This window comes from Scleropages formosus, chromosome 18 (assembly GCF_900964775.1).
Source record: "Scleropages formosus chromosome 18, fSclFor1.1, whole genome shotgun sequence".
NCBI classification, from domain to species: domain Eukaryota; kingdom Metazoa; phylum Chordata; class Actinopteri; order Osteoglossiformes; family Osteoglossidae; genus Scleropages; species Scleropages formosus.
In genome coordinates, this window is record NC_041823.1 from 22,023,337 (window position 1) to 22,044,181 (window position 20,845).

The 20,845-nt window shown below is 44.2% G+C and overlaps 1 protein-coding gene across 1 annotated transcript; it reads left to right on the plus strand.

The window, feature by feature from the left end:
* Positions 1-1,798: 1,798 nt before the first annotated feature.
* On the plus strand, positions 1,799-18,920 carry LOC108930333 (TBC1 domain family member 15). The gene is made up of 10 exons (XM_018745538.2): positions 1,799-2,349; positions 5,825-6,010; positions 7,567-7,685; positions 12,820-12,923; positions 14,346-14,413; positions 15,137-15,283; positions 15,807-15,897; positions 16,907-17,055; positions 17,985-18,126; positions 18,396-18,920. The coding sequence occupies exons 1-10, from the start codon at positions 2,055-2,057 to the stop codon at positions 18,556-18,558; spliced, it is 1,464 nt and encodes a 487-aa protein (XP_018601054.2). The 5' UTR covers positions 1,799-2,054; the 3' UTR covers positions 18,559-18,920.
* Positions 18,921-20,845: the final 1,925 nt, after the last annotated feature.

The following is a 20,845-nucleotide window of genomic DNA, read 5'->3' on the forward strand; positions in this document are numbered from 1 at the left end:
TGCGACACCTTTGGTGGAGGAGATGTTCTGCCGCTTCAGGGCACAGAAAGAACTGCACAGCCACCAGGGCAGGAACTTTGAGTTGTGGGTCATGAGAGGTGTGCGACCGGCTAGGGGTGCGGAAGATGTGCACCACGCCTCTCCACCTGCCGAGCAACGGTCTGCTGGAGCCTTTTAACCGCATGCTCACCATACATCTCTCTATCATCACCTCCTGACACCAGTGCGACTAGGACAGACACCTGCCCCTGGTCCTGTGGGTGTGCCACTTTGCCATCCAGGAGTCCATTGTCTGCACCCCCGGCCTGCTTGTAATGGGGCGCTAGCTAAGGACATCAGTAGACATAGCCTTCAGCAGCCCACCGGAGCCCAAGGTGAGTGGAGAACCGGGGCCAAAATTCCTTTGGCAGTTGCGGCAGTGCCTGGAGTCCACACACCCTTTTACTAGGCGTCATCTGACGGTGGCGGGGGGAGGAGGCGGCAGAAGCGCACATATGACACGCAGTGTTGCCGCCATCCTCTGGCCCAATGAGATCGAGTGTGGGTCTACAGCCCCCACTCGAGCTCTCTGACAGCTGGGTGGGTCGTTGTGTCATTCTGCACCGACTGTCAGATGTCGTCTACCGTGTGTGTACGAGACAAGGACAGGCTCGCCCCTTACCATCCCAAGGAAGCCTTACCAGAGCCCACCATTTTCCTGGAACCCTGTTTCCAGTAGCTCCATGGGAGAATGCTACAATACTTTCATCAAATGAAAATGGTGGGCTCTGGTAAGGCCTCATGGGGACAGTTAAGGACAGCTGGCAGCCTAGAGGTTAGAGCTACTGTCTTTAGATCTAAAGGTTGCAGGTTTGATTCCTAGCTGTAGTACCCTTAGATAAGGTACTTACCCTAAATTGCTCCAGTAAAATTACCCAGCTGTATAAAAGGGTAAATAATTGTAAGGACTCTAACATTGTAAGTTGCTTTGGAGAAAAGCATTGGCTGAATGAATGTAAATGTCATCAAAGAATTTCATTTTATCGGTAACATACTGTAATGACCTGTGTTACTGAGGGGTGTCGTGTTTGAGCGGGAAAACAGTTTATAGTAAATAGTTGAGAACTGCGGGTAACGTGAAATAGTTGTTCAATTTCAATTCAATTTATTTTTTATTGAGAGCTCTTCTCACGCAGTGACACGGAGCGCTTGAACGCAGGCATAAGGCAAAGAAACAAACTGTTCAACCGCTGTGGGGGTTCATGGGGATTATGAGGGGGTGACTATCTGTTGGATAGTATGGAGACGGGAAGAAAGCTTGAGGAAGGCTAAGCAGGCCGGGAAGGTTGGTTTAAGGTGCGGAAATGCCATGAATTTACACTTTCGCTCTCAGTTCCTCCGGATTTTCCCATTGGTTTCATTACAGTTAATCAGACTGGAACAAAGGCGCTCTCTTAAAGCAGCTTAAAGTACTGTTCTGTCACATTCATCATGGGGTTTCTGATGTGGACGCTTAAAAGTTGTTGGCCATTATCCCAATGGGCTCAGGAGGTTTCAGCTCTGGTCCATTCGCTCGTCCTGCAGAGCTTAGAAAGTTAAAAGGAGCAATTCTCAGCAGAACAGAAAAGGAAAGAAAAGAGCTACTAACTCCGACATCTGCCCCCTGTGCACTAGCGGGCTACACTGATATTATGCCGTCTTTTATTACAATACAGTAATTGTCGCATTGCAGCGCGCTGCGCTCTGTTCTGTCACGTTGCGGAGACCAAGTAAGTTCGGCCAAGCCGGGAGGGGGTAGGAAAGTGTTCTGAGGAGTGTGTGCGGCTCACAGCGGGACTGCCAGCCACATCGGTGCGAACGGAACACGTTCTTCCACCGCCACTTCACTTTGTCTCACGCAGGACAGAGCAAAGAAAGGCGCTCGAAAAGGGCTGTTGTTGGAAGAACCGAAGTGCCAGAGCCACGCGCTTCTCAGCGTATTACTGAGCGAACCGCCGTGTTGTAACCTGGACCGCGGTTACACAGTAAATGCGACCAGATGTTCGAGTGAATGGAACTCCAGATGCGGGAACGCGATGGCAACTTCACTGGGAAATGGAGGTGTCGCCTCACCCGCGTGTCACACGCCGCCGGGTTTAAGAGCGGACACGAGCTGCGCTCAGAACAGCGAGGGGGCAGCGCGCGGACCGGAGGGCAGTTTGTCGAAGCGCAGTGAAGCGGAGCTGAGCGCGGAGCCGAGCGCGGAGCCCGCGACTCGGGGCTGCGCGCGGCCACCTGCGGCGCGCTCCACGCCGCTCGCGCTCCCCGGGGTCATGGACGCGGAGGGCAGAGTGGACGAGTCGAGGCTGCGCGCGTACATCTTCAAAAACGGTGCGTTGGCGTGGCTCTCGGAGCGTCTTTCACTGCCTTCTGTTAGCATGTATAGCCTGATGGGACGTGTGTGCATGTGAATCAACGTTACTTAGGCTTCGCCACAGACAAATCACTTCATAATTGTACAAATTTCTGTTTGTCTTTTTTTTTGTATACGGTTTTGGCTGTTTGAATGCATGATAAGTCTATGCACTGCAGACTGGTGTTTCACGTATATGGTTTCCTCAGTACATCATGTGATGCAAAATACCCAGAACAAATCAGTTAATAAATATCCAGTGCTGTTATTGGTGTTTTACTGAGGACAATTCAAGTAAAACATATATGGAGTTTTCAGCCGGTGCTTGTGCTCCTTTTTTGTATGAATACTGACCACTGTCTATGTAAAATTAGGGTGTAGCCGACTTTTGCAACTTGATCAAGCGACATAATATAACATAAGGAAATATTCTTGATATAACCTTGTACAGGCTGACAATGGACAATGTGTTCTGGGTCAAGAGACACGTGATTTATAACTACCTTAAAATATTTCAAACATATGTCGTTTTGTATAGTTGGACAGATGCTTTCATTGCTCCTCAAACAGTTTGATATTTGCTCAAGATCAACACAGATCTGTTTGTATAAGGCAGGATACTGGTGACACTGCCATTAAAAGTTGGCTCTTAAAATATCTTCTGAGTTTTAAGACATATTCCAGTATATTATATATATATACACACACTGTCTATATATATATATCAGTTTTATGCAAAAGTTTGGGCACCCCTGGCCAAATTACACATTTAAATTTTGTAAGTGAAAAGTAGTAAACAACTGCTCCAGGAAATAGTGTTGAAATTATATATATATAAAGTACATATATTTGCAATTATTAATGCACAGTTACTTATTTCATGAAGTTTAAAACAAAGGAGCAAAGAAAATAGTAACTGTGGCATGTGCGTAAGTTATTTAGTAACACCCCCTTTGGCACATATCACAACTTGTCAACACCTTCTCTATCCAGCTAAAAGTCTTTTAGTGCTTGTCGTAGGGATTTTTGCTCACTCCCTTGCAGATCACTTCTAATTCTGAAATTCTTGGGCTGTCTTGCATGCACAGCATGTTTAAGATCTACCCTCAGATTTTCAATGATGTTTAAGTCAAGGGACTGTGAGGGTCATTCCAAAACTTGAGCTTGCTTTTCTCCAAGTAATATGGTGGCTTTTGAGGTATGTTTGGAATCATTATCTTGTAGAAGCCATCCCCTTTTCAGCTTCTTGGCTGACTGTCTAACACTGGCATCCAGAATTTGCTGATATTTGGAGAAATCTATTCTTCCCTCTACCTGTACAATGCTTCCTGTGCTATTGACTGCCACACAACCCCAAAGCATAATGTATCACCCCCCGTGTTTAACAGTCAACTAGTTGTTTTTTTCCCTCCATCTTTTCTCCAAACAAACCTTTGTTGATTGTGGCTAGATGATTCAAAAATTGAACTATCGGTTCACAGCACTCGTTTATAAAAGGCCTCTGGCTTGTCTTGATGCTGTTTTGCATACCTCGGATGTTGACTTTTGTGATGAGGTCACAGGTAAGGCTTCCTCCTGATGACTCTTCCATGCAGATTGTGTTTGCGCAAGCAACGTTGCTCACGAAATGGTGCACCATTACTCCTGTGTCAGCAAAACCTTCCTGCAGGTTCTTTGCAGTCATATGAGGTTTTGTCTTTGCCTTTCTAGCCAACACACAAACAGTCCTCTCAGAAAGTTTTCTTGGTCTTCCAGATTTTGCCTTGACTTCCATATTTCCCCTTAACTGCCATTTCTTGGTGACATTATGGACAGAGGAACTTGCGAGCTGGAAGCATTTTATTACCCTGCTTTGTAGGTATCGGTTAGCTTCATTCTGAGATCCTCACTCAGTTGCTTAGATGTGCCCATGGCTGTTGAGTGACAGCCCAAAGTTTGGAGTGTCAGCGAATTTATTAAGCTCTGCAATTTTTAATAGGTAACAAATCCTAATGATTATTTAGGCCTAATGAGATTATTAAGGCCAGGGACTTGCAAAAAAAGTCTTTATCACTGGACAAGTGGAAGGGTGTCCAAACTTTTGCACAAGCAACAGTTACTGTTTTCTGTGTTTCTATATATTAAAGTTCATGAAATAAAAAGTAGCTGTGCAAAAAAAAAAAAAATTTGCAAATATGTTATTTTTAACACACTGTTTCCTGCAGCGGTTATTTACTGCTTTTGACTTACAAAATTAAATAAATATGTTATTTGGCCAAGGATGCCCAAACTTTTGCATAAAACTATATATATATTATTTAAATGTGATAGTTCAAAAATCTTGTCACTGTAAAGCTTTGTCTTTCAGATCTGAGGTGTTTCAGGTATAATAAAGTTAGCAAATGTCATTTCAGGTTGTGATCCACATGAGAGCATTAAGAGTATTTCTTAAAGCTGTTAACATGTTCTACAATTGAGCAGAAAAGTATTCCGTGTGAAAAACACTGAGCCCAAGGACCTGTTAAATTAACCTTCAGATTCGGCTGTTGTTTTAATTAGCTCCTAAGTCAAGTGATGGTCAAGTGATGTCTGCAGCAGAGATTTTAAAGAATGGGACACACATATCAAGAGCCCGCGGGCTGTCCTGCTGGGCTGTCTGTGTGTATCAGACTCTGGTCCTTCTCAAGTGCCTTCAGACTCTGGTGTGCTAACAGTGTTTTATCAGTGCCCCATTACAAAGCAGGAATTGTTCTTTTACCATTTGTGGCAACTCTGGAAAATCGCGATGGAAATTAAAATCTGTAATATTAGTTGTAACATAAGCAGTCCTCAAAACCTCATCCTGAAGTGGCTAAAACTTTAACTTCTGAGCAAGTGATGAATTTATGGGATTAGTTTCTGTTGGAAAATATGATTTCATGTTAATTTGGTGCTGGAGATATGTCTGTGGTTGCAAACTTCTGGCATTTTAAATGGACCGTGTTGATAAATAAAGAAAACACTTATTACTCATGCACATATTTTCTGATCAGAATTTCTGATAAAACTTAGTCTTAGGATGGTTCTGTAAGGGGAAACTGATTGCGTAGTGGTTTGAAATGATTCCGTTTGGTCCAAAGGTTGCTGGTTTAAATCCCACCTACTGCTATAGGAGCCTTAAGCAAGGTACTTACTTAAATTGCTCCAGTAAAATTTACCCAGCTGTACCAACAAGTAAAAGCTGTAAGTCGTTGAACATGGTAAGTTGTTTGGGAGGGAAGTCTCAACTGAATGTGTTGAAGTGGACCAAGTGTCATGGGCAGTCAGCATTATTTTATTGGCTTAGGAAAGCCAGGTTTAGTACCATGAATGATTTTTTGTTTTGGTTTTCAAATATGTCTCCTTTGACTGCTATTATTATTATTATTATTATTATTATTATTATTATTATTTACATCCAGTCAACTTAACATGTCTTGTCTGTGTGTTCCAAAGGCGGCGTTTCACCAGCTGAACGTGGGCAAGTATGGCGCTTCCTGTTCGGTGTGTTTCCCTGCAGCTCCACCGCCCTAGAGCGCCATCTGCTACATGAGCAGTTGGCTGTCCGATATCAGGTCATGAAGAAGAAGTGGCAGCAGCTGCTTCCTTCTGCGGTCCACATGCGGCTCAATGGCACTGATGGTAATGCAGTGTTTGCCTTGCAAAGCAGCTCAACATTCAGAACAATCACTGGCTCTCACATCACGCATCGCTGTCATACTCATTCGATGTAAATATATATGAATAGATGTTTGTTTACTGCACTTGAAGAATTTCTGATGCTCAGTTCAAGGGCTGCATCCACAGTCAGAGAAACAAAGTTGTGACAGTAACTAGTGTTTGCTAGTTTGTCTTTCTCTTTTCGAATTCACGATCCATTCAGATTATAGCTGTCACATAGATGCATTCTTTAAATTGTCATAAGCTGTTAATTAGTATTTACTATACTGTTCACATGTAACAATGATAATCACTGGGTCATGAAGCTTGCCCTCCACTGGCAGAATACAGGTGGTCCCTGACTTACGATGGGGTTACATTCCGCAAAACCCACCTTAAATCAAAAATATCGTAAATCGAAAATGCATTTAATACACCTACTACACACCTCTGTATGACAGACTGGGAGATGTGGATCACTACCACTGCCCAGCATCACGAGAGAGTATCGCTCCTCATAATGTTTGCCTGGGAAAAAAATCAAAATTCAAAATTCAAAGTGCAGTTTCTACTGAATGTCTATCACCAGCTCCCCATCGTAAAGTCAAAACCATCGTAAGTCGAACCATCATAAATCGGGGACCGCCTATATTCAAAACACATCACTACAGACATCAAACACTGGTAATAGTGCCTTTTGAAAACTTTTACAGCATTTACATTTTCATTTATTCATTTCGCAGACACTTTTCTCCATAGCAACATTTCAGACAACAAAACAAACGTGCTTTCAACAGAAGGAGAGATTTGAATGCAGACACTGATTTTTAAGTACAGACAATTCGTCACATTCCATAGCTTAAACCAGAATAAATTACACAAGTGGCCACATATAAGCTTTATCCGTTATTAAATAAATTATTATTGAAAATTATTAAACATAACAAACATGTACACTTGCAAGATGAAAGATAATGTAAGGGTAATATGCTTAGAATAACGTTACTAATTCTTCTGTCTGTTTTGGACTTTTTGAAACTGTAGATAAAGATGAACTGTACAGATGAAGTGAAATGATTTTATTTGGGAAACAGATTGTAATTTTTTTCTTAAGAAATAATGACAAAATCTTCTTCAGTATACCTTACTGATAGTGGGGAAAGGATGTACTTGTTCTTTGACTCTTTCTCTTTCTATTCCTACAACTGGAAACCATAACAAAATACATAGAGTTTCTATTAATGTAGCTGGTGATGGTCTTATTGGTTTGCTGAGAACAGCAGGTTTTCCAGCAAAACTAAGTAATATATTAACAAAACAGACATATAAATCAAACCCATTGTTTCTTCAAGCAATAAAAGAATATGAAAAAGCAAACATAAACCAAGAACCAAAGGACTCAGTACCTGAGGAAGGAGCTCTTCTCTCCACCATTGTCTGTTAGTCCGGTTGTGTGGAAGCTCAGGAGCCGGTAATTTGTTCAGCATATTTTTTTACCAGCTGCCTCTTTTTGTGCTGCTCTCTCTTTTTTTGTGCAGCTGAGCTGGTAGCAGCCGTGAAGTACTTTGACCAACGGAAACAAAAATCGTGCTTTGAACGCAAGGAGCAAAGCGAAGAGGTCAGGGAGACACTGTCCTTCCTGGAGCTGCAGGCGCAGGTAAAGCACACAGCACTAGTTGAACTCTATCTCATTACCATATGATCCCTGTGCTACTGGCTGCCTCTTTCCATACCTTTTACAGTGACTTTCCACTAAGCTTTAGAACATCATATGACACACTCTAGGTTCGGGAACTGTAAAACTGGCCAGAAGCTAAAATGACATTCTTCATGAAATGCTATATTTTTTACCAACGTCTTAATGATAGACTCAAAACGCCTGATGTACAAATGTACAGAATTGTTTTAATGCATCAACAGGAATGTTCAGCTTCCAGTCAACTCTATATAGGTCTCTTACTAAATGGTCAGATTTGTGTGCTGTTGTTTTCCTCTTTGATGCTGAGGATACATCAGAGTGTATGAGGGAGGAAACAGATCTATACTGTGATACAAATAGCTCTGTTCACTTCTGTAATACTGTTATAAACAGAACAGACAGACTTGCAGTTATCAAATTTAATTTCTTCAGCAGGGTTTAATTTGAACAGGGTGTGCGGTGGCGCAGTGGGTTGGACTGGGTCCTGCTCTCCGGCGGGTCTGGGGTTTGAGTCCTGCTTGGGGTGCCTTGCGGCAGACTGGTGTCCTGCCCTGGCTGTGTCCCCTACCCCTCCAGCCCTATGCCCTGTGTTGCGGAGTTAGGCTCCGGCTCCCTGCGACCCCCAATGGGGCAAGCAGTTCAGACAGTGTGTGTGTGTGTGTGTGTGTGTGTGTGTGTGTGTTTAATTTGACTACACTGGCCTCTTAACTTCCAAATATAGCAGAACCCAAAATCTGTTCTGTCACTTGCTGTAACTGAAAATCACCTGTGTGACATTCAAGTGAATAACCCATTACCACTGCTCCAAGTCTTGGACATAGCTCTAATAACAATGACTTTGTAACAGTTTTTACTCATTTTTATTGCTTTCGATCTATGATATAACACTTACATTTATTCATTTAGTTTCAAGTTTATTGTCATAGATACAAATACCATGTACATGTATCATGAAAATCTTCCTGAATGCTTCTCCATAGGCTATGGACAAAGACAATAGAAACATTGCACAAACAAAACAATGACAATGACAGTGAGTAGTGCAACAGCAATAGCAATAAATAATGGTAACAGTAGTAATGATAATGCCAGTTGACAGTCAGAGAACTCAGAACGAAAGAATGAGAATGAGAATGCTTAAAGTGGCAGTGTAATTTACCAATGTGCTTGGATGGAGCAGTCCAACTCTAGTTACTAAAGATAGCACATTGGTTAGTGTTGTATACTCTTACAGCAGTGGGGTGAAAGCTGTTCCTGTACCTAGCTCTGTGGGTTCGAATAGACCTAAGCCATTTTGCTGATGGTAAGGAAAAGAAAAGTGTCCATGCGGGGTGACTATGGTCTCTCATGATGCGCATCGTCTTTCTGAGGCAGCGTGTGGTGTAGGTGTCCTGTACCGCTGGTAGCTGTGTGCCGATGATTTCCTGAGCTGTTTTGACCACCCTCCGTAGGGCTTTCTTGTCCTGTATGGAGCAGCTGCCACCCCAGGATGTAATATACCCTGTGAGGACGGACTCCACAGCACACCTGTAGAAAGTGGTGAGGACTATAGTGGGCATCCTGGCTTTCTTCAGACGCCTGAGGAAGTGGAGGCATTGATGGGCCTTTTTGATGGTTGATGCTGTGTGCTCAGTCCATGTGAGTTTGGCAGTGAGGGTGACCCCAAGGAATTCGAAGCTGACCCCTCCTATCTCCCCTCCTAGATGGGTGCATGAGCCGTATCCTGTCTTTTGAAGTCAATAACCAATTCCTTAGTTTTACTGACATTGAGAGACAGGTTGTTGTCCTGGCACCACTCTGCCAGGAGCCTCACCTCCTCTCTGTAGGCCCTCTCATCGTTGTTGGTGATCAGACCCACAACGGTGGTATCGTCAGCAAACTTTATGATGGTGTTGGAGCTGTGACTGGCCACACAGTCGTGTGAACAGGGAGTATAGCACTGGGCTGAGGACGCTTCCCTGTGGAGTGCCAGTGTTGAGGATCAGTGGGGAGGAGGTATTACTGCCAATCCGCACACGCTGGAGTCTGTTGGTGAGGAAATCCAGGATCCAATTGCACAATGCGGCACTCAGTCCCAGCCCTAGTACTTTCTGGATCAGCTTGGTTGGGATGACAGTGTTAAATGCTGAGCTATAGTCTACAAACAATAGCCTTGCATAGCAGTTTTTATTGTCCAGGTGACCCAGAATGGTGTGAAGTATATGTGATATTACATCTTCAGTGGATTTGTTGTGGCGGTAGGCAAACTGCAGTGGGTCCAGAGTGTCTGGGATGGTGTCCTTAATGTGTCCCAGCACCAGCCTCTCAAAGCATTTCGTTGCAATGGGGGTCAGTGCCACCGGGCGATCATCATTAAGGCAGCTCACTTTGTTTTTCTTAGGAATGGGGATAATGGTGGTGTTTTTGAAACAAGTGGGTACAGTTGAGCTTTTTAAGGAGGTGTTAAATATGTCCGTGAAGGCAGTAGCCAGTTGCTCACTGCATGTTTTTAAAACTCGCCCTGAAATTCCGTCCTGAGCAGCAGCTTTGCGGATGTTGACTCGGCTAAAATTTTTTCTCACCTGTGCCACAGAGACGGTGAGACCGGCGTTATCATGTACTGTGGGGAGGCGCAGCGGGGGGTCTTTGTTCTCTAACTCGAAGCGGCCATAAAATGCGTCCAGTTCGTCAGGGAGAGATCCAGCAGCACCTGTCAACGGCCGCCTCTGTGGTTTATAATCTGTTAAAGTTTGGATTCCCTGCCACAGCCTACATGCATCTTGAGTGCAGTTAAAACTCTGATTCCACCTTCCTGCTATATTCCCGTTTCGCGCTGGCAATGGCTTTGCGAAACTCGTACTTGCTCTTCTTGTACGCGTCCGTGTCTCCGGACTGAAACGCGCAAGTTCGTGCGCGGATCTTATTTGGGCGGTTATCCACGGTTTTTGGTTGGGGAATGAGCGGACTGTTTTATGGGGTATGCAGACACTAACACGGTAGCGGATGAAGTCCGTGACCACTGTGGCATACTCATCCAGATTGGAGGATGAGTTTCTGAACATGTCCAAGTCCACGGAGTCAAAGCAGTCCTGGAGCCTTTCCTCCGCTTCTGGTGTCCAGCGCTGTACAGTGCGCGTCACAGGTTCCTCTCTCTTCAGTTTCTGCTTGTAGACCGGGAGCAATAGAATCGAGATGTGATCTGACTGCCTGAGGTGTGGACGCAGCAAGGAGCGGTACGCACCTTTGTGTGAACCGTAGCAGTGGACCTGTTTTCTCCAAAGCGATGCTCATTTCCGGGAACAATGAAAAAAGTGCATTATTTCAAGAGAAGGAGAGATTCTGATGCAGACACATGATTGTGGAATACAGCCCATTTGTCACATACCACAATACAAGGCTACATGTAGGGTGGGATCAAATATATGAAAACAGAAATACATTTTCTTCACAAACTCATGCTTAGTGCTAACTGCTGACCGATTCATCCCATGAACATGCGCAACGTTTATCAACAAACACCCAAACAAAGCTGTAAACATACTAGAAGCCAGCCTTTTTTCACTTGTTACTTAAACACAGATCAATGTGGAGAAAATGCACTCACGCACTTTTGTTAACCACTGGTCCTAGTCAGGGTTGCTATGGGATGGAGCCTATCACACAGCCAGTGGACACAAGCGATGGACTGGCATCCTGTCTTTAGACTGTCCATTTCAGCTGAACTGTGTGTGTGTTATGTGTGGGTGGAAACGAGAGCCCCCAGAGGAAACCCACGTAGATGCAGGAAGAACATACAAACTCCACACAGATTGAGCTGGGTTCGAACCTACATCCAGACAGCCCAGGCACTCCGAAGTGGCAGCCCTACTTGCTGCCCTAAAAAGAATGCAATTAAGAACAAACAGCAAGATAGTAGTATCATTAAAAATATGTGCCCTGACCCTGTACAACTTGCGGAGCCAGTGTAGTCAGCAACATGGCAGTTTCAATGAAATGACTATTGGTTCAGATGACGTGATCAGTCAGACAGGACAAAGAATTGTCAGGAGATATTTAAATTAGACAGTTTAGAATACACACACACACACACACACACACACACACACACACACACACAATGTCTGAAACCACTCACCCCAAGTGAGGTCACGGTGAACCAGAGCCTAACACAGGGTGCAGGGCTGGAGGGGGAGGGGACACGCCCAGGACAGGACGCCAGTCCATTGTAAGGTATCCCAAGCAGGACTCGAATCTTAGACCCGCTAGACAGCAGGACCCTGCCAAACCCACTGCACCACTGCGCCCCCCCAGTTTAGGATACTGTCTTTTTAACTTAGCTGATGTCTTTTTCCAAGACAGCTTACTATATTCAGTTTGTATACTGAAGATGATTTACTTCTTTACTTGCCTAGGTAATTTTTACAATATCAGCTCAGGACAAGTGCTCTGCTTACAGATACTGCAGCTGGAGCAGGGATTTGAACACAAGACCTGCTTAAAGCAAAGCAAGACCTTCTGCCCCTAGTAAATTCTAGAACCATTCCTGTAAACTGACCTTAATATTACATCGTGCTCTTGGCAATGGGCATGATATCACATGGATCTTGTTTAATGGAATACAAGGATTTAATGGATTAACCTGAGGTATTAAACATATCCTCTGCTAGTTAGGGACCATTAACCAGTATTTAGCACACCGGAATTTAGCTAACGTCTTTGTCCAAGGTGACTTATGGACGAAGGGGGCTGGACTGAAATATTTTCTAAAAGTGTGAACATGGTTAGTAACTGTCTATTATAAAACAGGTGCAGGTAAAGTACACAGCGCTAGTTGAACCCCTTTCATTACCCTATGATCCCTTTGCTGCTGACTGCCTCTGTCCATACCTTTTACGGTGACTTTGCACTGAGCTTGACAACATCATACGACACATACTTGGTTTGAGAAATCTAGCCAGAAGCTGAAAGTACAGTCTTTGTGAAAAGCTGTATTTTTACTGTGCTCTCAATGACAGATGCAAAATGCCATGTACAGAAGTTATTTTTATTTTATATTCATTTTATAACGCTCTCACCTGGAGCCTTTTCACTGACTGCTTCCCTTCCTGGTCAGGTACTTCTGGAACGTGTGTCTTTCGACTTGGAGGAGCTGCAGGAAGCTGTGCGCATCATTGACAAAGACGTCCCCCGGACCAACAGGGAGCTCGCCTACTACATGTGACAGCTTTTTATTCCCTCTGGCACATTAGGGCTCCTGCACTCCTTATAAAACGAGCTCGACACACAGAAGTAACACCCAAAATCAATATCACTGGCCGGTATAAATATTAGAACTGTGGAAATATTGCAGCAACCATTATGAGTGTTTCTTTGATTTATTGTCACTGAAGATCCCCACTGTGATGGTTAATCAAATATAAGTGTGTGTGAGTGTGGTCATTTGGATAGTCTCTTCAAATGTAGTTCCAGAGCCCTGAAGCATCTATTTTTTGAAATTTGTAGAACAGTAAACTGCAGCTTAAAAAAACCAGTGTTAACAGTATTATTATGTTATTGCAATGTTCCCTCTAGCCAGTGGACTTTTTTGTTTTTTCCCTTTTTACATGTTCTATATACACATTTTATACAGTTTGTTTCCAAATTGGGGGCGCGGTGGTGCAGTGGGTTGGACGAGGTCCTGCTCTCTGGTGGGTCTGGGGTTCGACCCCCGCTTGGGGTGCCTTGCGATGGACTGGCGTCCCGTCCTGGGTGTGTCCCCTCCCCCTCCAGCCTTACACCCTGAGTTGCCGGGTAGGCTCTGGTTCCCCATGACCCCGTATGGGGCAAGTGGTTCAGAAAATGTGTGTGTGTTTCCAAATTGCTTTTAATACTGCAATTTCAAAAAACTTTGCCATGGCTGTGCTGGGGTCTACATGGCGTGGAATAAAGGAAACCAGTGCAATCAGTCTGCATGCTTACAGACGGGACACGTTCTGTGTTCTGTACCTTCACGTCGCTGTGCAACATATCACGTGTCAGTATCACCACTCAATGGAGCACAAGCTCAAGTGCAGACCTGGGAAGGCTTTGCGGAACAAATGCGGTATTTGGGGCAGCCGTTCCTATCACGCGACCTTCAAAATCCCCTTGGACGCTTACCAAAAGTGACTCAACGGCGACTCTGCTAAGCCCCTTTTTGTGCTGAAGCCCACTTTATCAGTGCACTTCGAACCCTTGTATTTTGTGTACACAGAGCAGGGAAAGGACCAGCATGATGTGAAGTACATCTGACAGACACCTCCTTTGATACTGCAGTAGACTGTAAAAGCACAAGGTCAGTGGAGGTTAAAGTTTAGCCACAAGCCCCGTGCCAAACCTCTGGCGGGTTCTCTGTGCTCTTAGGTGTGTCAGGAAAGCAGAACAATGGGAGGCCTGTGAGACTCCCTCACTTACAGCTTCTCTTTATTGGGCCGAAGTGCGGCACATGACCGTTGTGACGTCCAGCTTTGCGTGAATCCCTACATGTTTGCCTTCGGGTACTTGTAGCCTGAGTCAGACTCACAGTACGCCACTGTGCTGTGGTGTGTCCTCGACTTTCTTTATAAACGTGCAGATTTGAGTCGGCAGGTTGGCCTTACATGTCGTCGTTTGTGTATGCAGGGGTGAAGGTTCCAGCAACCTCCTGGTGCTACGAGACATTCTCATCACCTTTGCCGCTTTTCACCCAGGTACCCTCCTCCAGTGCTTCTTCCTGCTCTCCTTTCCTGAGTTTAATACCAAGCTTTTGTGGTTATTCATATTCTAATGACTTAAGTCTTTTTCCTCTTTGATTCAAAATCTTTCTTTTCTCCCCTCTTGTGGTTAAATGCTGTACAACTGGCTGAGCGCATTTCATAAACGACAGCCTTCCACGGATTTACAGGCTCGAAATCAAATTCTCTGAAGTTATCTATTCATTGAAATGGAGAAACAAATACAATTTTTCACCCAAATGTGGTTACTTGTCACCTGGTTGTATGCAGAAAGTCATTTGTTCTATTAGTTAACTGTTTATCATAAAACAGCTAGACAGAGCAGCTCTGAATTATCTTGAAAGGACTGTCACTTGTCTTTGTATGCAAACAATGACAGTTATTTTAAGCATTAACAAATCCATAGGTATAATATGCTCCTCAATCTTTTTTGATGTCACTCAAACTCTTTTTGCATTCCTCGACCACATCTAGAAGAACAGCCTTTCAGTGGTAATTTATGGCTAGTGATGCATTTGTCATAACTGCTGGGACAGAAATGTGCAGATTGAATTTAAGGTGTACATTTGTTCATCAAGGCGATGTTTCTAAACCTGGAGTGTCATTAACTTGGCTTAGGGTGTGTAGCTTTTTAAAGTCAAGGACCAGTGTGATATTATCATTATTGCATTATTATTCTTGCTCCGTACATCGGGTCAGAGGTCAGCTATGCCCAAGGAATGAATGACCTCTGCAGCCGGTTCCTGGAGGTTCTGGACTCTGAGGTGGACACCTACTGGAGCTTCTCCTGCTACATGGAAAAGTTCTATCGGGACTTCTGTGCAGATGGCTTGCATAGGAAGATTGGTGTGTCATCTTTTCTTACAAAACTTTATCGTACTAATAGATTTTAAATAAAAGCGCTGATGGTAAGCAGAGACAGCACAAAAATCAATCCAACACCTTTTAGTCTTTTATCTCTAAATTAATAACAGGACACATGCATATGTATGACATATACTGTATATATATATATATATATATATATATATATATATATATATATATAGACCAATACTGACATATACTGTGTATATGTGTGTGTGTGTGTGTGTGTGTATGTGTGTATGTATGTATATATATATATATATATATATATACATATATACATATACATATACATACAGTGTATTAAACCAAAGTAAACCCACTTATAAAATCAGTCTTGATGTTAAGAGGGTTCTGCTTTGAATGTTTTCAGTTGAGCTCCGTTTTCAGCATTTCTACTTTTTCTACCAGTGGCCAGTTTAAATGTCATAGAAATGAATTACCAAGCAACACACATCATGCACACCACAGCTGTTAACTGGTGTCCCTATGTGTCCATCAGAGCTTGAGGCAGAGCTCCTCAAGGAGCTGGATCCCCCACTGTATGTTCACCTGGTCACCGACAACATGGACAGGCTCACCTTCTGCCACAGGTAGCATCAGCTCTTGGTTCTTGGGAACTCCCAGGGTTCCATCTGAGCTTAGTGGGACATGGATGTCAGATTGAGCCTTCTTTGCCATGCTCTTCCATTACCAAACATGTCATATAATAACTGTCTCTACAAAATGTGGTGGGAACAGGGTACCTAGTATGCTGCACTGCTCTGAGGCTGTATTACATTAATCTGAAGAAAAACTATTTAACGTGTTGCCAACAAAGTGTACATTGGAAAATGTTGCTCAATTCTTATTTGTGGATTCTGCAAAATTCAGATAAAATGAGATGGTAAGAACAAAAATCTTAAATTCTCAAAATTGCAAAATGGTGCATGCTACCTGGGAACAGAGAAACAGCACAGAGAACTGCCACGTAAATAAGCATGTTTAGAGTTGAACTCATCCAGAGTTGTGCTCAGCTTCCCTACTGTTATGATACAGTGCTATGAGTCCAAGTGTAGTTTACTTTTTTAACTCTAAATGGTGAGCAGGTGAAAAAATTTCAGACTTTTCTGAGCACTCACAAGCAGTCCCAACACACTCTGGAGTTGCAAATTTCATCCTTTTGGACACATCTTGGCTGTTTGATGAGGCACTGGCGTGTTCCCTGCAGTCAAGGAGGGAACACACTCCAATGGCGAGACCTGGGGTAGGGTTGTGGCGCATGATGTCTGTGCTACTTTGTCTCTTAGTTCACAGTGTCTCTCCATTGCTGGTTGTGACAACTGAACCAGTTTGTTGTATCTATATTTTAGGCTGGAGCAGAACTGAAGGGGAAGGGGATCAGAGCTGTAGCAAAGGTCTCGCTGTGAGCAGCAAGACATAAATACGGAAATCATTGTAACTCAGTGTTTGTTACTCAAAATAAGTTACCAGGAGTGTGCGAGTGTCTATGTTCGTAGGTGTGTGGTATGTGTGTCTGGGTGCATACCACACTGGTTTGTCTGTGCATTGTCTCCCTGCATCTATCCCCCTGTGTGTATATCTCACTGTGGTCTCCTCCAGATGGCTACTCCTTGGCTTTCAGCGAGAGTTTGAGCACAGTGATGCGCTGCGGCTCTTCGAGATCCTGAGCTGTGACCATCTGGAGCTCATCTCCCAACAGGTGGACCGGGCCCGCTACCAGGAAAGGTTGGCCAGCAAGCACAGCCTGGGTGAGACCTTGAGGCAACAAAAACTGAGATGTCAATCCTCTAGTCACCTAACCAAAACCCTTCTTAGATGTGAACTGTAACTGTAATTTGGGACTGACTGTTGTGTAAGCCTGCTGATGAACTGTGAATCATTTTGTCCTCATTACCCGAAGATGATCAAACTGGCTAATCACATCTACTGACTGTTGCACGGTCAGTTGCCCTTGTACATTTTAAAAACTCAGGGCTGCTAAGTTGCCAAACAACACACACGCATAATGTCTACAACTGCTTGCCCCGAGCGGGGCCACAGCAAACCAGAGCCTAACCCAGCAACACAGGGTGCAAGGCTGGAGGGGGAGGGGACACACCCAGGACAGGACGCCAGTTAGCCGCAAGGAACCCCAAGCGGGACTCAAACCCCAGACTCACCATGGAGCAGGCCCAGGCCAAACCCACTGCGCCACCACACCCCCCCCCTGCTAACAACATGTCTTGAAATACACACACACACACACACACACACACACACACATTTTCAGAACCGCTCGTCCCTTACGGGGTCACGGGGAACCGGAGCCTACCCGGCAACACAGGGCGTAAGGCCAGAGGGGGAAGGGGACACACCCAGGACGGGACACCAGTCCGCCGCAAGGCACCCCAAGCGGGACTTGAACCCCAGACCCACCAAAGAGCAGGACTGCGGTCCAACCCACTGCACCACCGCACCCCCACTCCTGTCTTGAAATAATTAACCATAATTAGGTCAATAATGTTGAGGAACCAAAATAAAAATGAGAACTTTATACCAGCCCACCTGTTGTCGGATTATGGTCCTCTGATTTAAGTGATGTCACTAGGACCTTGGAGAAGCGCAAGCTAAGATGACTGGCAGTTGGTTTTTAATTTAGTCCTTTGTTTTCTTGATATGGTGCTCTTGGTGAGACTAGAGGAGAAGCCAGCATCAGAACAGCTTGCCATCAATCGAGAGTTCACATTTGAGCTGTTCATCTGTGCCACAATCTTGCTGGAGCACCGGGAAACGCTGCTGAAGTGTCGAAATGAGGTGCAGCTCATCCAGTTCACCAACAGGTGCGTTTGTGTCCACCAGTAAGCAGTAGCCTGTCAACTTGGAGAATAAACTCTTTCACAAATTTTACCCTTCATCATTTTTTATTTTTCAGATTTAAAAAAACAGATCTGAACCAAATTAAACTTGTCTCAGCAGTTCTAAAGCTGTGTTTTTTTCAGGTGTGTGAACTCTCAGCCTCTTCTCTACCCACTGCACCTGTTGTAACTTTCTGTTGACATGGCTGTGCCTGGTTGTCCCCTTTGCCCCTTGCCCCTTTGTATCTTTTCAGTCTGCAGGGCAAACTGGATTTGAATAGCATCTTGAAGAAGGCTGAGGAACACTTCTACAATTATTGTAAACGTTCTGCTTGGGACCCCTGGAATGGACGCCATCGTACTTCCAGAAGCAAAGATGATCACTTCATCTACCAGCTCCGCAATTTCTTCTCCTGAGGGCAAACCCACTATAGGGCCGGGGATAAACTCATTCTGGTTTCACTAGCTCAACTCTGTCTTCTGTGATGCTGATCAAAGTTATGAAATTCATATCAGCATAGCTCATGTTTTTTTACATTCAGCATACACAGGATATGATGTTATATTCTACACACTTTCTCTATATCAAGGGTTGTACACTAGGCCCAGCTCCACCAATCTCACCACCTTGCACGTGAAGCTTTGGAGAAATCCAACAGGAAATGCCATTCTAAATCTCCACGACTCAGCATGAAGCATCTTAATTTCCTCCCTAAACACCACATCAGTTCAATTCACACACACACACACACACACACACACACACACACACACACACACTGGCTAAAGCCGCTCATCCCGAGCAAGGTTGCAGCAAGCCAGGACCTAACCCAGCAACACAGCGCATAAGGCTGGAGGGGGAGGGACCACACTCAGAACGGGACACCAGTATGTCACAAGAAACCCCAAGCAGGACACAAACCCCAGACCCACCAGAGAGCAGGACCTGGCCAAACCCGCTGCGCCACCGCGCCCCCCTAATTCAATTCAGTTCAATTTAATTTACCTATAGAGAGTGTTCCTCTCACGCAGTGACACAGAGTGTTTGAACACAGGCATAAGACAAAGAAACAAATAAGACAGTTTACAGACTAGTGTAATACATTATCAGTGCTTTTATAAGAAAAAAAAACCTCTGGGGTCCGAGTGCCAGTGGCTGACCCCCACCCCTCCTGGGCATTCTAGATCAAATAAGACTTCTAAATCAGTTTACAGGTAATAATGGCATCGTTGCTGTATGGTACCTTGATTTCCCACTACAGTAAGGTACGTCTCGTCCGTTATGGCTGTTGGTCGTCATCTTCAGTCAGCACGGGGTGCTTTTGTAACAGCCGGCCGGCCTCCTCGGGTCTTACAGTAGGGAAACAATGATCAACAAGAAGAAATTGTTAAATTGTTAATTTAAATAAATAAATTTAATACATTTTGATACAGAGGTGGTAAAAACAGAAGCACAGCCAAGTGGAATTAAATTTTGTGGTGTAACGCCCGAGTGAACATGTAAGTCTTTCGTCTGGATTTGAAGACAGAAACACACAGGGCATTTCTGGCAGTAACAGGTAGAGTATTCCACAGTGTAGGTGCTCTATAGCTAAAGGCATGACCTCCTACTGAGGTCTTATTGATCACAGGTATTTTAAGGTAACCTGCATCAAATGAACAAAGATATCGTAAGATCTGGGATATAAGAATCAATAATCTCACAAAGGTAAGATGGAGCAATGCATTGTACTGCCTTATAGGTCAAAAGTAGGTTTTTATAATCAACTCTATGTGTAACCGGGAGCCAATGGAGCAATTTCAGTACGACTGTTATATGGTTGTACTTCCTAGTTCTACTGACAATTCTCGTAGCAGCATTTTGTACCAACTGTAGCCTGGATACAGTCTGATATAGACAACCCGATAATAAAGCATTACAGTAATCCAGCTTGCTGGAAACAAAAGCATGAACCAGTTTCTCAGCATCCTGCCTACATAGGAATCGTCTTAATTTACATTGTATTTACATTTACATTTATTCATTGACCAGACGCTTTTCTCTAAAGCAATGTACATCTCATAGAAAATACAATTTGTGCATTACATTAGGAGAAAGCGCAGCAGGTTTGACCAGGTCCTGCTCTCTGGCGGGCCTGGGGTTTGAGTCCTGCTTAGGGTGCATTGCGATGGACTGGCGTCCTGTCCTCGGTGTGTCCCCTCCCCCTCCAGCCTTGCATCCTGTGTTGCCAGGTTAGGCTTCGGTTTGCCATGACCCCGCTTGGGACAAGTGGCTTCAGACAGTGTGTGTGTGAGATTAGGAGAAAGAGACGTAGTTGCAGATGTGTGACTCTTAAGTAAAATTTGTTTCCTTCACCATTTGCACCGATGTTCATCACAAAAGTAGCTGCAAAAAACTTAACCAGAATATCGCCGATTCCTAGGTATACTCTAAAATGTTTTCATTCAGTACAAATAAATACAACCATAGTTTTTCTTACTATCTGATTTAAATTGTTTTCTCCATTTTTATAGTTTTTCACATTAAATTTGTTGTCATGCCCTCCGCCTCATCACAATAAGGAACGCCTGCGGCGGCTCACAGGACAATCGTATAAAGGGGGAACTCGGAGCTCAGGCAAATGCGGAACCTAGTTCAGCCTTAGCTCTTGCTTGCATGACTTACCTTAGCTCCTGTCTTTTTTGATTCCCCGTCCTCTTCCTA